General features: G+C 35.3%; 1 protein-coding gene across 3 annotated transcripts in view; it reads left to right on the top strand.

The window, feature by feature from the left end:
* LOC106878744 (uncharacterized) overlaps positions 1–12,228 on the top strand; it is a 33,467-nt gene extending 21,239 nt beyond the window's left edge. The window contains exons 2-3 of one of the 3 annotated variants that reach the window (XR_016240852.1): positions 9,732–9,838; positions 11,803–12,228. Coding sequence is in view for 2 of the 3 variants with exons in the window: in XM_089348234.1 (XP_089204360.1) it covers positions 9,732–9,760 (29 nt within the window). In the remaining variant the exon portion in view is untranslated. Of the gene's footprint in view, positions 1–2,771; positions 9,078–9,731 lie in introns of those variants that run through there. The other 2 variants (XM_089348234.1, XM_014928059.3) reach the window with 2 other exon arrangements.
* Positions 12,229–13,205: the final 977 nt, after the last annotated feature.

Here is a 13,205-nt window from a genome sequence, read left to right as displayed (position 1 = left end):
GTAACTGTTGCAGAGTCTTGGACAAACAGACTCTAATTGGAATTCTAATGTTTAGCGATCCATGGCTTCAGAACTTAAGAACAATGTTCTAATATTCAGTCATGTTGATGTTGTTAAGATCAACTTTGATGAAATGAAGGCATCATATGTCTGTGGCTTGTAACCTTCAAGCACCAATCTCTTGCTTAGAATGGCCACAGGAATTTCAGAGGAATCAAATGCAATCCTCTGCAGTTGGAGCCATTGATGACATTCTTAAGAATTTTAGGAGCTCTCTCAGTTCTAAAACTTTACAAGAGACAGCGTCAAAATGTTCAGTACTTGCAGACATATGAGACTTCATGTCTTAGTTATTTCTAAAGGACCTGGTTGTCATCCACTCCCACCATGACCTTTGCAGGCTTGGTTCTTGCTGGGATAGGTAATTTTAAACTACTCAGAAATGTCTGGGTTTGCTTAGGGATGACAATAATTAGAGGAATATCTCCTGTTGGTCTAAGCTTAGCCACAGTACAGTTAAAGTTCTGCATTTATATACAGCTGACGTTAAGTGCCAAAGCTCATTTCAGTTATAGTTTTTCATTGCAGTGACTCCATAATATCTCTGAGGGACAATACATGCAAAACGTTAACTCTAAATTCACAAATATATAAAATATATTTATACACCATCACTGCTTAGCATGTGTCAGCCTGCATTTTAGTTTATGGTGAGCCACTGAATTGTGCCACCAGTCATTGAAGGGCAATGATAATATCATAAGCTGGACCTGTGTCTCAGGTCAGCTCATAGTGTGTCTTTCTGGTCTCTGTTGCTGAAGAGGAAATAACCACTCTGAAATGCATGCATCTACAAGTCTGGTTAGAGAATGCTGTGAACTGACTTTGACTATTTCCACCTATCTGTCTACAGTAAGAAATGCTCTCCATTACAAAATACAGTGAATGGCTTTCTTGCGGGTTCAAATATGCCTCAAGCATATTTGAACTGGCAACAGGCTTGTATTTATACACATCACTGCTTAGTACCGTGACCCCATATAAATATATATATTTATATATGTTGGCATTAGGAAGGGCATCCAGCTGTAGAAACTCTGCCAGATCAGATTGGAGCCTGGTGCAGCCTCCTGGTTTGCCAGTCCTCAGTCAAATCATCCAACCCATGCTAGCATGGAAAGCGGACGTTAAACGATGATGATGATGATGATGTAAGTGTGTGTTAACATCACTCTCCATGCTGGCATGGGTTGGATGGTTCAATAGGATCTAACAAGTCAGATGACCTTGCCTTGTTCCAATGTCCGCTTTGGAATAGTTTCAATGACTAGATGCACTTCCTCATGCCAACCACTTTACAGAACATACCAGGTGCTTTTCTTTCATGGCACCAACACTCACCATGCAGTATAACATAACCAAAGGCGAAAGAGAGAGAGAGAGGGGGGGGGGGAGAATTTTAGGTAAGGTGAAGAGAGAAGTTAAATATGAAAGGAATAGATTTATAGTGAGAGGGTAGTAGTTAGAGTAACAGAGTAGTCACTGAAGGAGTATTGAAAGGGGAGGGAGAAAAGAAAGGATGGTGGTAAGGGTACAGGGGTAGATTGTTTACTGGGCTGTAAGGGCGAAAGGAGTGGGATGGGACCATGAAAGAGACAAAATAGATCAGGCAGACAAGTTGTCTGGAGCAGTGGGTTTCAGCTTTTTTAATATCCAGGTCAGATCAAAAACTTGGATTTTTTTAGGGAGCTGCACCCAAAAAGAGTAAAGCACAAGTCAATTAAAGAAAAGTTTATTATGTTTATAAAGAGAAGGTCTTTGAGGGCCGCATACAGGCCTGGGAGCCGCAGTTGAGAACCGCTGCTCTAAAGGGAGTTGTACAAAATAAGATGGAGGAAATTGTACACAAATATGTGTGTGTGTCTATATATCATGTTTTGTTGAAGCTGAAAATCTTCAAAATTTTACTCTAAGTTTTATGTAACCAACCATCAGAAAGAAGGGAAGTTTTAGTACAATAGAATGTTGTTGTTTTTTGTTCTTTTTATGGTTCCAAATGGCATAATGGTCTGATGATCAGCTGCATTGAAACTCAAAGTAACAGTTGTGAAGTTTTTCAGTTTCATTTCAAAAGAATATTCACAATCAGAGTGTAACTGTGAATCTATTTTGTGTTTATCTCTCTATGTGTGTGTGTCTGTATGTGTGTATAATGTGTATGTATATATATATTTGTATATGTATGCACGTATACATGTCAGCTTGAATTTGTGAAAAAAAAGTATTTATAATGTACATCAGTCTGTGTGTGTACGTGTGTGTCTATACACACACACACACGTATATAAATATGTACATACTTACATGTGTGTGTTTCAATGCAAATGTGCCTTTTGAATGTTAAAACCTATTTAACTATATTTTCTTTCTTAAATGAAAAATTATTTTATATCTCCTTATCCCATTCATTAATCTTTAATCAACTATTCACCTTATCTTTAATCGACTACTTACCTGTAATTAGAAGATTGTCACTAATATTTGGTGCTACAGATTCTATCTTAACCTCTTCACCACAATGCCTTTCTTTATCCCCATCATTTCCCTTCACTAGATGTCCCTTTCTCCCTTCATCATTCTCCATTCATAATTAATCTTTAATAAACTTGTTGAATAACCTGTTCTAATGAGTATTAATTGTGAATTAAGGTTTTTGAATTGTGTCTATTTGTTTCTCTTTTGTTTTGTTTCTTTTTTCAAATGCTGCACAGTGAAGAAAGGGACAAGGCCGTAGACATTAGACTCCACCATCCGAAGAAGTCGGAAAAATTGCTCTTGTCTTCTGTTAGCATCTGCTTTAAACTGGTGCTTATCCCATAAAATCATAAAGGGGTACATACATACATACATACATACATATATATATATATATATATACACACACATATATATATATATAAATATATACATGTGTATGTATAATATACATATATATGTGTATACACTTCTACAAATGATGTACGACAAATACTGTCAGCTTCTGGCTCCATCTTCAGGGTTATGTCGACATAGAGAGAGATTGTCGACTTGTCAATTGTAAATCTATCTGATGGCTTTAGAATTTGATTTTTCTGTCCTTTTTACAGCTTTTAGCAGAAAGGACAGCAATTCTGAATTTTTTTTTTTTTTTCCTTCTCTTCAATGATTAACAAACTGTGATTCCAGTCTTCAAATATTCCCTTGCCTCTCTTCCCCCCCCCCCCCACCTTACTTGTGGCCATTTTGATATCTAAAAAAGCAACACAGACTATTTCTGAAATAAAAGATTTCTCCATCAGTTGCTGGCTGCTGGAAGACATTCATTTTGCCTCTTATTCAGTCTCCCACCCTGTCTTTCGTCAACACGGACATGTTGTTTGTTCTCTGTCTTTCTGAAGATTTCAACCAACAAATTCCAAATGCATCTGCACACTTTTACATGCATGCACACACACACACACACAGAGAGTTCTAACTCTGCTTCACATCCACTGAGAAGCGTTGGTATTCCACAGAAAGCAAGAATGGGGTTTCAACACACTCCCACACTACATCTCACCACATCAAACCACATCAAACTGGTTACCTAAAACTTTTTTTTTTTTTTTTCTGCATTCACCATTTCTTTTTCTGTCCCAGAACATTTTAAAGCTTGCTAAGCTTGCACTCAATGATCTTTTCATTCCAGTTTCACCATTTGCATCTATGTGCATCACGTGCACTCATTTTACAAGATTTTTATCGCTACCATTTTCTTTAAATGGTGCTTGTGCTGTTATCTTTTACTGGAGTTGTTGAATTAATTATCGAAAATTGTTATTTATGTTAAATTCAGTTTTTTTTTTTTAATCTTGAATTACCAAGAGAATTCTGTCTAAAACTGTTGTCTTATTGTTTCTTACATCTCTCTCTGATATATTCTTATAAATTTTTCAAGAATTGATTCTCTAAAAATGTTAAATTCTTTTTTGATTCACTTCTATGAAAGAAGAATCAACTAAAGATAGTTTACCAAAAAACAAAAAAAGAACAAAAAAAAACTGCATAATTCCTTGTGAAAATTTTGCTATTTCTTCTCCGTCCTAAAGTCGATGTTGATTAACAAGAGATGAAGTTTTGAAGAATGTTAAGTAGAATCTCTTAGACAAATTTCTAACAATCCAAATATAGAACTCTTTTACTATTCTGCAATGGTAACTTTTGTTTTCTTAAAGGATTCATTTTTTAAATGGCTGTGGATGGCAAGAATCCTGATTTTGTTTGTAAATCTGTTCCTTCGTTGGTTACAGTGTAGCTCAGCTGTTGTTTGGTGTTTATGAAGACTTCTTCATGTAAATAAGTTTGTAAATAAAGCACAAAGCTACATTTTTTTACCACAGATTATTGTAATTTTAATATCATAAGAAAGATGGCATTGCTAGTAAGTTTGTGTTTAAAATCAGTTTTTGAACACTGACAAACTATCTGTTTTGTAAAATTACCAATCAAAATTTTTTGCTGTCTTTTGCTACTACGAAAGGTTTCTACCAAAATCCTCATGATTGTCCAGAAACAATAAAATACTTGTTGTGGTTAATTAAGATCTAATGAATTTGTTGTCATCAAGTTTTACCAGCACTCATTATCCAGTTTCACTCAATGTGGATTTTCTGTGTCAAACCTTGGCTATTTTTGACATTTTCATTTCAATGTATTTGGGGAAACTTCTGTTATATTTACATTGACCTATCGAGGTACTGGCCATGCTTATATATAAGCCATCATGGACCTTTGGTCATCTCATATATCATACAAAATATAAGCTATCTGATATTTATTTTGTGTAATACTTTTAGATAATAGTATCTGCTATTGTCAACGCAAATTCCTTATTCCATTATTGTCTTGGATTTTTAATTAAATACTTGGCCACTAAAATAGGTGACCTTACCAATATCACAGGAACCATTTAGTCTATTGGAACATCAATTAATTATATTGATGAAAGATCAATACTTGTAGTCACATAACAATATTTATATACAACAATTGATACTAAAACTTCTTTTATTATGAATCTTTTTGGTTTGATGAAAATTGCCTTCTTTAATAGAATAACCAAGAATTAGAAGTAGACTTTCCTATACTACATACAACACAATATGCTATAGTATATAATAATATCATCGTTGTTATCATTTAACGTCCATTTTCCATGCTGGCATGGGTTGGATGGTTTGACAGGAGCTGCACCAAGCGCCATTGTCTGTTTTGGCAAGGTTTCTACAGCTTGATGCTAAGCACTTTACAGAGTGTACTGAGTGTAATTTATGTGGCACAAGCACCAGTGCTTTTTACGTGCTGGTGCCACGTAACAGCATATAAAAAGCATTACAATAGATTATACAAATTCTATAGTACAGGGTGTTCAAAAAGTCTCTCCGTGGTAAGTGTTTTTATTGCAAAATAAATATCTAGAAGATGGTATAAGACTACAAAAGAATATATTAGATTTTACAAGACTTTAAAAAACTTTTTATAGGAGGTATTGAAAGTGTCATCCTTCATTTTCAATACGCAAGCTGACTCTTCTACACAGGTTTTGAAATATATCTTGGAAAGAAAAAAAATCACTGTGGGGAGACTTTTTGAACACCCTATGTGCAGCTATACAGGATGTTCAAAAAGTCTCTCCGCAGTGAGTATTTTATTATAAAATAAATATTTATAAGACTACAAAAGAATATATTAGACTTTACAAGACTTTATAAGAGGTGTTGAAAGTATCGTCCTTCGCTTTCAATACATTAGTTGACTCTTCTACACAGGTTTTGAAATACATTTTGGAGAGTTTGATGCAGTATGGACCGTGTGAAGGTTATGATTGCGTCTTTTAGCTCATTAATGGTTTTCGAGCGATTCTTGTACACTGATCCTTTACTTGCTCCCCAGGAAAAATAGTCTAGTGGTGTTAATTCAGGTGATCTTGGTGACCAAAGTCCCTTCGAAATAATCCATTCACCAAAAACTCTTGGTGATGCGCAAAGTATATGCTGTAGCTCCATCTTGCTGAAAGTATGCATTATTAATCTCACTTTCAGTGAGTTGGCCTAGAAATGGAGAGAGACAATATTTTGAGCAATATCTCTCAGTGTTGTTGTCTTTAAAAGATTCACTGCGGAGAGATTTTTTGAACACCCTGTATATATAATAATACATAGTATATTATAGTAATATGATATACTATGTACAATACAATAGACTATATAAGATACTGAAGTGTATCTAATCCCCAGAACAATGCAGTGAATTGGGGGAAACTATTTTAAATTAGTTTATTCAGTTCTTCATGTTAAATAAAAATGTACACAAGATACTAAAATGTGAAAACCGAGACCTGTTCTGAAACTTTAATTTAAAAAGTTATACTCCTTGCAGTAGAAACAAGCTATTTTCCCAATTATATCATTAAAAATGATAACGAGAGATTTATTAGCATATAGTTTCAGAGCAAACAGCATTCAAATTGCAATTTGATAATGGAGATGACGATTAGTCTATATATATTATGTGTTATGGTTGATCTGTTTGTATTAATTTATATATCATCATCATTATTTGGCATCCTTTTTCCATGCTGGCATGGGTTGGACAGTTTGACTGGAACTGGTTAGGCAGAAGACTGCACCAAGTTCCAATGTCTGTTTTGGTATAGTTTCTGGGGCCAGATGCCCTTTTTAATGTCAACCAAAACAGTGTACTGGTTGCTGTTTTTGTGGCACCAGTGGCAGCAAGGTCATCGAGTAACTTGCAAGGCAGGACCCCTTAACTGAGCAGGGTATAATATTGCAGGATATGAAGGTATGATGGAGGAGTAGGGTCATGTGTCTTGCTGAAGAAGTGAATATGATATGTACATTATTTACATTGGACGGACAGATGTCCTCACCTTTATTGTTACCACAACGTTTCGTCTGATGTACTCCCCAGCCTTCATCAGGTGTTCTGGTGGAATTTCACTAATGGGGTACTCTCTTCTCATTCTTAAGTTATTTTTTGCTGTTATAGCATAGTGGTTAAGAGCATGGGCTACTAACCCCAATATTCTGGGTTCAATCCCAGGCAGTGACTTGAATGAATAATGATAATAATAACATCAGTAAAAGATACCTTAGGAATGAGAAGAGAGTACCCCATAAGTCAAATAAAGGGTTAGGTTTGAAATTCCACCAGGACACCTGATGAAGGCTGGAGATTACACCTGATGAAATGTTGTGGTAACAACAAACAAGATGAGGACACCTGTCCATCTGTTGTAAATAATGTACATAATTCCTCATCTCAAAAATATAGAACTGGATATAATATGGTTTACCCATCTGGAAAGCGAGAGAGAGAGAGAGAGAGAGAGGGATGTGAGGTCAAGGTAGAAGGTGAATATTAGAGAGAGAAAAATAGAGATAAAGGATCAGAAAAGGTGGGTTGGTAGGGAAGTGTAGTAGAGTGTGAAAAAGAAGTGTGACATGATTAGAGATGAGGATTGAGGCAGATGCAGGGATTTTCAGTTTGGAGGTTCGTTAATCTTTTAGCTTTTACTTGTTTCACTCATTAAACTTGAAGAATTTTTAATCAAATGAATCGATCCCAGTACTTTTAAAAAAAGAATTTTTTTTTCAAACCTGGTACTTATTCTGTTGGTATCTTTTGCTGAACTGCTAAGTTACGGGGACATAAGCAAACCAGCACTGGCTGTTAAGTGGTGGTGGTGGGGGAAAAACATAGACACACAAACACACACACACATATATACAATTGGTTTCTTTCAGTTTCCGTCTACCAAATCCATTCACAAGGCTTTGGTCAGCCCAAAGCTATAGCAAAAGACACTTGCCCAAGGTGCCATGCAGTGGGACTGAACCTGGAATCATGTGGTTGGGAAGCAAGCTTCTTACCACACAGCCTCAGATGTTGCCATCAAATTTTCACCTAAAATATACTCAATGTTACTTTTTTGTAGCATTAAGGATTATAGCTGAACTATTCCACTTGAATTTGGAAGTTCTTGACATTCTGCAATGTTCTTAATTTGGTGTTCAAGAATGGCAGCAGCTAATTACTTCTAATTACTGATATTTACAGAGATTAAGGTGGCAAGCTGGCAGAATCGTTAACATGCCAGCCAAAATGCTGCTAAGCATTTTGGCTGTCTTTGCATTCTACTCAACTGTGCCCCTTCATCCTTATGGGGGGGGGCGATAAAATAAGTACCAGTCATGCACTGGGGTCGATGTAATCAACTTACCCCCCCCCCCCCAAAAAAAACTTGCTGGCCGTGTGCCATAGCTTTAAACCCAATATTCACAGAGATTTTTAATTATATATTTTGGTAAAAAAGTAATTAGCTGTAACTCACTTTTTGCAGGAGAGTAACATGAAAAAAATTCCAAAATACAGTGATACCTCAGCAGTACGAGTTCAATTCATTCCATGACTGAGCTCGTCTTATGATTTACTCGTTTTACAAATCAGTTTTCCCCATTGAAATTAACTAAAATATAATTAATCCATTCCAGCCTACCAAAGCCACTCAAAAATAACTTTTTAGGGGTTTTAAAAACAGAAAAGGTATAGTTACAAGTAAAATGACAATTATTAAAAAAGAGAATGCAAAAGAAATATATAAACTGGTTTTATTAACTGAATTACCTTAAAGATGGGACGATTTGTGTGCTCGTACTGCAGATTTCCGTTTGTACTTCAAGACAAAAATTTGCACGAATCTTGGCTTGTACTGCGAAGTTCTACTGCACAAACGAATGCTTCAGATGTTAAGAACAGATAGAGTTGTTTGAAATAGCAGTTTGCAATGGAAAGCTGATTGTATTTAATGGCATTAAAAAACACAGGCCTGTTAGTTGCACCCCAACTTTAATAGCACATATTCAGGAAAAAACAAAAGTTTTTAATGCTGTAACACTTGCAGGAGGCCCAACTTTGCATATTGGATCCAGGTTGATTTCTTAGAGATATTTATTTTTTAGGAAAAAATGTCTTATATACCATTAATCCTTTGGCATTCAGATTTATCTAGCAACAGTAATGCTTAATTATTTACATTGTTTTGAATTAATCCTGAATCATCTCAGTTTTGAGATGCCAATAATATGATTGTTTATTTTTGAATGACATTGTAGGGTAGGTGTGAGAGGCCAGATATGACCAATCTGAACATAAAATAGAATATTTGGGTCAAATGTAACCTGTTTAAATGCTGATGGATTAAACATGGTACTTGCCAGTGCTCTTGTTAAGTTTCTCCCTGCTTCACTCTTTTAAGTCTCTCCATAATATGTGCAACACGCTAGCCTAATTACTCACGTGTGTTAATTAATCTACAGCCAAAAGAATGAATTTGAAAATGTAAAAAAAAAACAATCACCAGGCTAAAAATACCTTTGCAACCAAATTTGTTTGACCCTTGCCCTCTCCAAAATGTTTCCTTGCTCTGTGCTCAAGATACACATCAACAGATTAAGATCCATCATTTTTTTAAGATAATTCTCATTAATCTTTCAACAAGGAAGATCTATGTTTTATCACATTCGTCTTTTAAACCCTTTCGTTACTATATTTCTGTTGAGATGCTCTATGTTTCTTTCAATTAATTTTAAATACAACAAAGAATTTAGTAAAATAACTTAGTTATCTTTCAGCTGGTGTTAAGAACATAAATTGTGACTAAGGTTTGATGGAAAATTTTAATTCAGAACTTATGAAAACAAGACATTTGTACTACAGAGCCAGAACTGGTTTCAGCCAGGTTAGTAACAAAAGGGTTAAGATCCATCATTTTTTTTAAAGACAATTCTCATTAATCTTTCAACAAGGAAGATCTATGTTTCATCGCATTCATCTTTTTTAAAGCTTACTCTTTGTTTTTGCTTTGTTTTGTCATATGATTACTTTTAAGGTAAAGGCACGTGGTCTAATGGTCAGGAGTGTTGCTCTCGTGATTGTGATATTGTTCTTTTGACTCTCAGACCAGCTGCATGTTGTCTTCTTGAGCAGAACACTTCACTTCACATTGCTCCAATCCACTTGCTGTAAACGCGTAACTTTGCAAAGGACTGTTATTCCAAGCAGCAGGAATGTTGACCTGCTCACCCCACCTGGTGGGGTGGCGTCATTCAAAAGCGTAAAACAATGCAAAGTGCATTGTGGCCAGCAGTGTATAACAACATTTGACAGTCTCATCAATCAATACCAATGCTAGTTACCTATAAGACACTTCACTTGTTCACACGTTTGTTGCAGTTTATCTCTGCCTCTCTTGCACTTGTTGGAAGTAAAAACAACACCAGTAACTCTCCCAGCACCATCACCTCCAACAACACCAGTCCCCATTCCCTCCATTGCTTGTCATGTGATGCTTGTTTGCTGGCAGCTTCTCTCTGAAACATTCTGAGAGTTTAGTGTTTCTGTTTAATGCTTGAAACTAACAACTGCTGAAGAAAGAGATTCTAACATTTAGCCATTTCAATATTGTTCAATATTCAATGTTGTTTGATATTGTTTCAATATTGTTTGATATTATTTCATTATTGTTTCACAACAATTTTTTATCTCAATCTTCACATCTCAACGACTCATCATCTCATAAAAGACACAAATCAAATAAACATACACAGATGTGATGAACCAATGGTGAAGGTGCATGGCCTAGTGGTTAGGGTGTTGCCCTCACAATTGCAAGGTCATGGTTTCAATTTCCAGACTGGGTGATGCATTGTGTTCTTGAGCAAAAGACTTCATTTCATGTTATTCCAGTCCACCATTCAACTGTAAATGAGTCCCCTTTTGATGGGCTGGCTTTTCACTCAAAGGCAGTGTTGTGATCTTGACCACATATATACACCATGGAAACTGAGTAGCTGACCCTATGAGTCCTAGGGCTCAAGACAATATTCAGCAATTTCATTGACCAATATTTCTCAGAGAAATAAGGCGGCAAGTTGGCAGGAGTGTTAGCATGCCAGACAAAATGCTTAGCAGCATTTCAGCTGTCTTACTTTCTGAGTTCAAATTCTGCCGAGGTTGACTTTGCCTTTCATCCTTCTGAGGTTGATAAAATAAGTACCAGTTAAGCACTGGGGTTGATGTAATCAACTGGCCCCCTGCCCCAGGGTTGCTGACCCTGTGCCAAAATTTAAACCCCACATACAAACACACCAGTTTTTGTTTTTATCCTTTCCCATTGCCTTACATATTCAATTCTTGTTTTGTGAAAGAATTCTCCAAGTTTCTCACTTCCCAGGTACAATATTTTGTCAAATTAATATTTTTCATATAACTTTACATTTTTTTTTTCTTTTCTGTTTTTTATTATGTTTCTTTTTTCCCCGTAATTTGCCAAAATATGTCAAAATATGACTTTTGTGTTTTTTCTTTTTATCTTTCGAAGTAAAGATTCATCCAAGCTGGAACTATTTGTATTAGCTTTAATTGAAATAAAAGGGTTTTCAATTTTGATTTTAAATTAACAGTTTTAAGTTCAAAAAGCATGGAACATCCCATTTCAATTTCAATCTCTCTTTGATGCGCTCCTCCTAACTTTCGATGTGAAAAATTAATTCAATGTTCGTTTGCCACCAACAAATCACTCGGAGTGCGACACCTCTCTTGTAGCAGTATGATGTCTCCATCAGACACTTCTTTTCTTTTTTTGTCTTTGTGAAATATGTGTATATACATACGCACACGTTTTATTTCATCTGTATCTATCAGTAGATGATGATGATGATGATGATAATGATACAAATTTCGTTACTGCATTCTGTGAGCAGCAGAACCAAAGGTTTCGTCACACCTGAAGGTACAATACGACAGCAGACGAAAGACTACCAGAGCTGATCAATTCATTGAACCTGTTGGAATCTAACATACCAGAAATCAGTTGAATTTACAGAATGGCCTGTCTTATCTATCAAAAAGCACAAAAGGTTTGTTGCTTTTTTGATGGATGATGGGTTGATTCTGATGAAGAAAACCTTCAGTATGATATATATGAACTTGTGGATTGTTTTTTTATATCTCAAGATATTTCGATGTAACAATACCATAAATGATGAAAGAAGTGCCAGATGATGGATGATATAAAACAGACTTTAAACTAAATGTATTTTAAAATAAATCAAATTTATGTTTTTAATATTTTTGTATTTGTTATTTATTTTTATAAGTTTCTTTCTGATGGAAATTGGTGAAGAAATCAGTCAACACAATTGTAAAGAAATCATGTGCTTGTTCCATGTGTGGAGCAATAAGTTGTTGTTTAGTCTCAGCTCAGACCATGACCTAGCAGACCTAGTGTTAAAAAACGTTCTTGCTTCATCTACAATTTAGATCACTTTAACCCTTTTGTTACCATATTTCTGTTCAAAGACAATACTTTCATTTCAATCCCTTTTGAGAAAAATAAAGAATTATTTAAATTGGTGTTTGAGATATAAACAGACATGAAATTATTAGTGGAAGGTTTAAATTGAAATCACTTTAACCCTTTTGTTACCATATTTCTGTTCAAAGACAATACCTTCATTTCAATTAATTTTGAAAGTACTGAAGAATTTAGTAAAATAATTTTGTCATTATTTAGCTTAGTGTTTAGAGCATGAATTTATATTTAAATACTTAAATACAGATAGAGCCTGGTGCAGCCTCCTGGCTTCCCAGACCCCAGTCAAACCGTCCATCCCATGCCAGCATGGAAAACGGATGTTAAACAATGATGATGATCTTTTAGTTAGTCATCAAAACTGTAGTGTCTTTTAAATATAGTAATGATTATTTCTTTTATATATTTAGTATCAGATAAAGTTGTATAAAAAATGGTTTTTGGTAATAAAACAAATAAAAAAATTGGGGCACAAATGGGTTGATATAAATTTGAATAATGTTTCTCTGTCCATTACATCTTTATGTTTGTTAACTTCCTCCTAGACTGTTGGTGCAAGGACAATGAGATTCAAACCAGCAACTCCCTTAATCCCAGGGAATGTCGTAAGGGGATCTATTTTTTTAAGGGCCACCTAATCGGGGCCCCACTGACTCCCTCCCCCCACTATTTTTACTGCATTTTAAACTAAATACATAGCGTTGGAAACCAAATCGGAGCAATGACAATGAAT

This window comes from Octopus bimaculoides, chromosome 2 (genome assembly GCF_046866305.1).
Source record: "Octopus bimaculoides isolate indiv1 chromosome 2, ASM4686630v1, whole genome shotgun sequence".
Lineage (NCBI taxonomy): Eukaryota > Metazoa > Mollusca > Cephalopoda > Octopoda > Octopodidae > Octopus > Octopus bimaculoides.
Note: the sequence above shows the minus strand (reverse complement) of the source record. Positions and strands in the feature narration are given on the sequence as shown.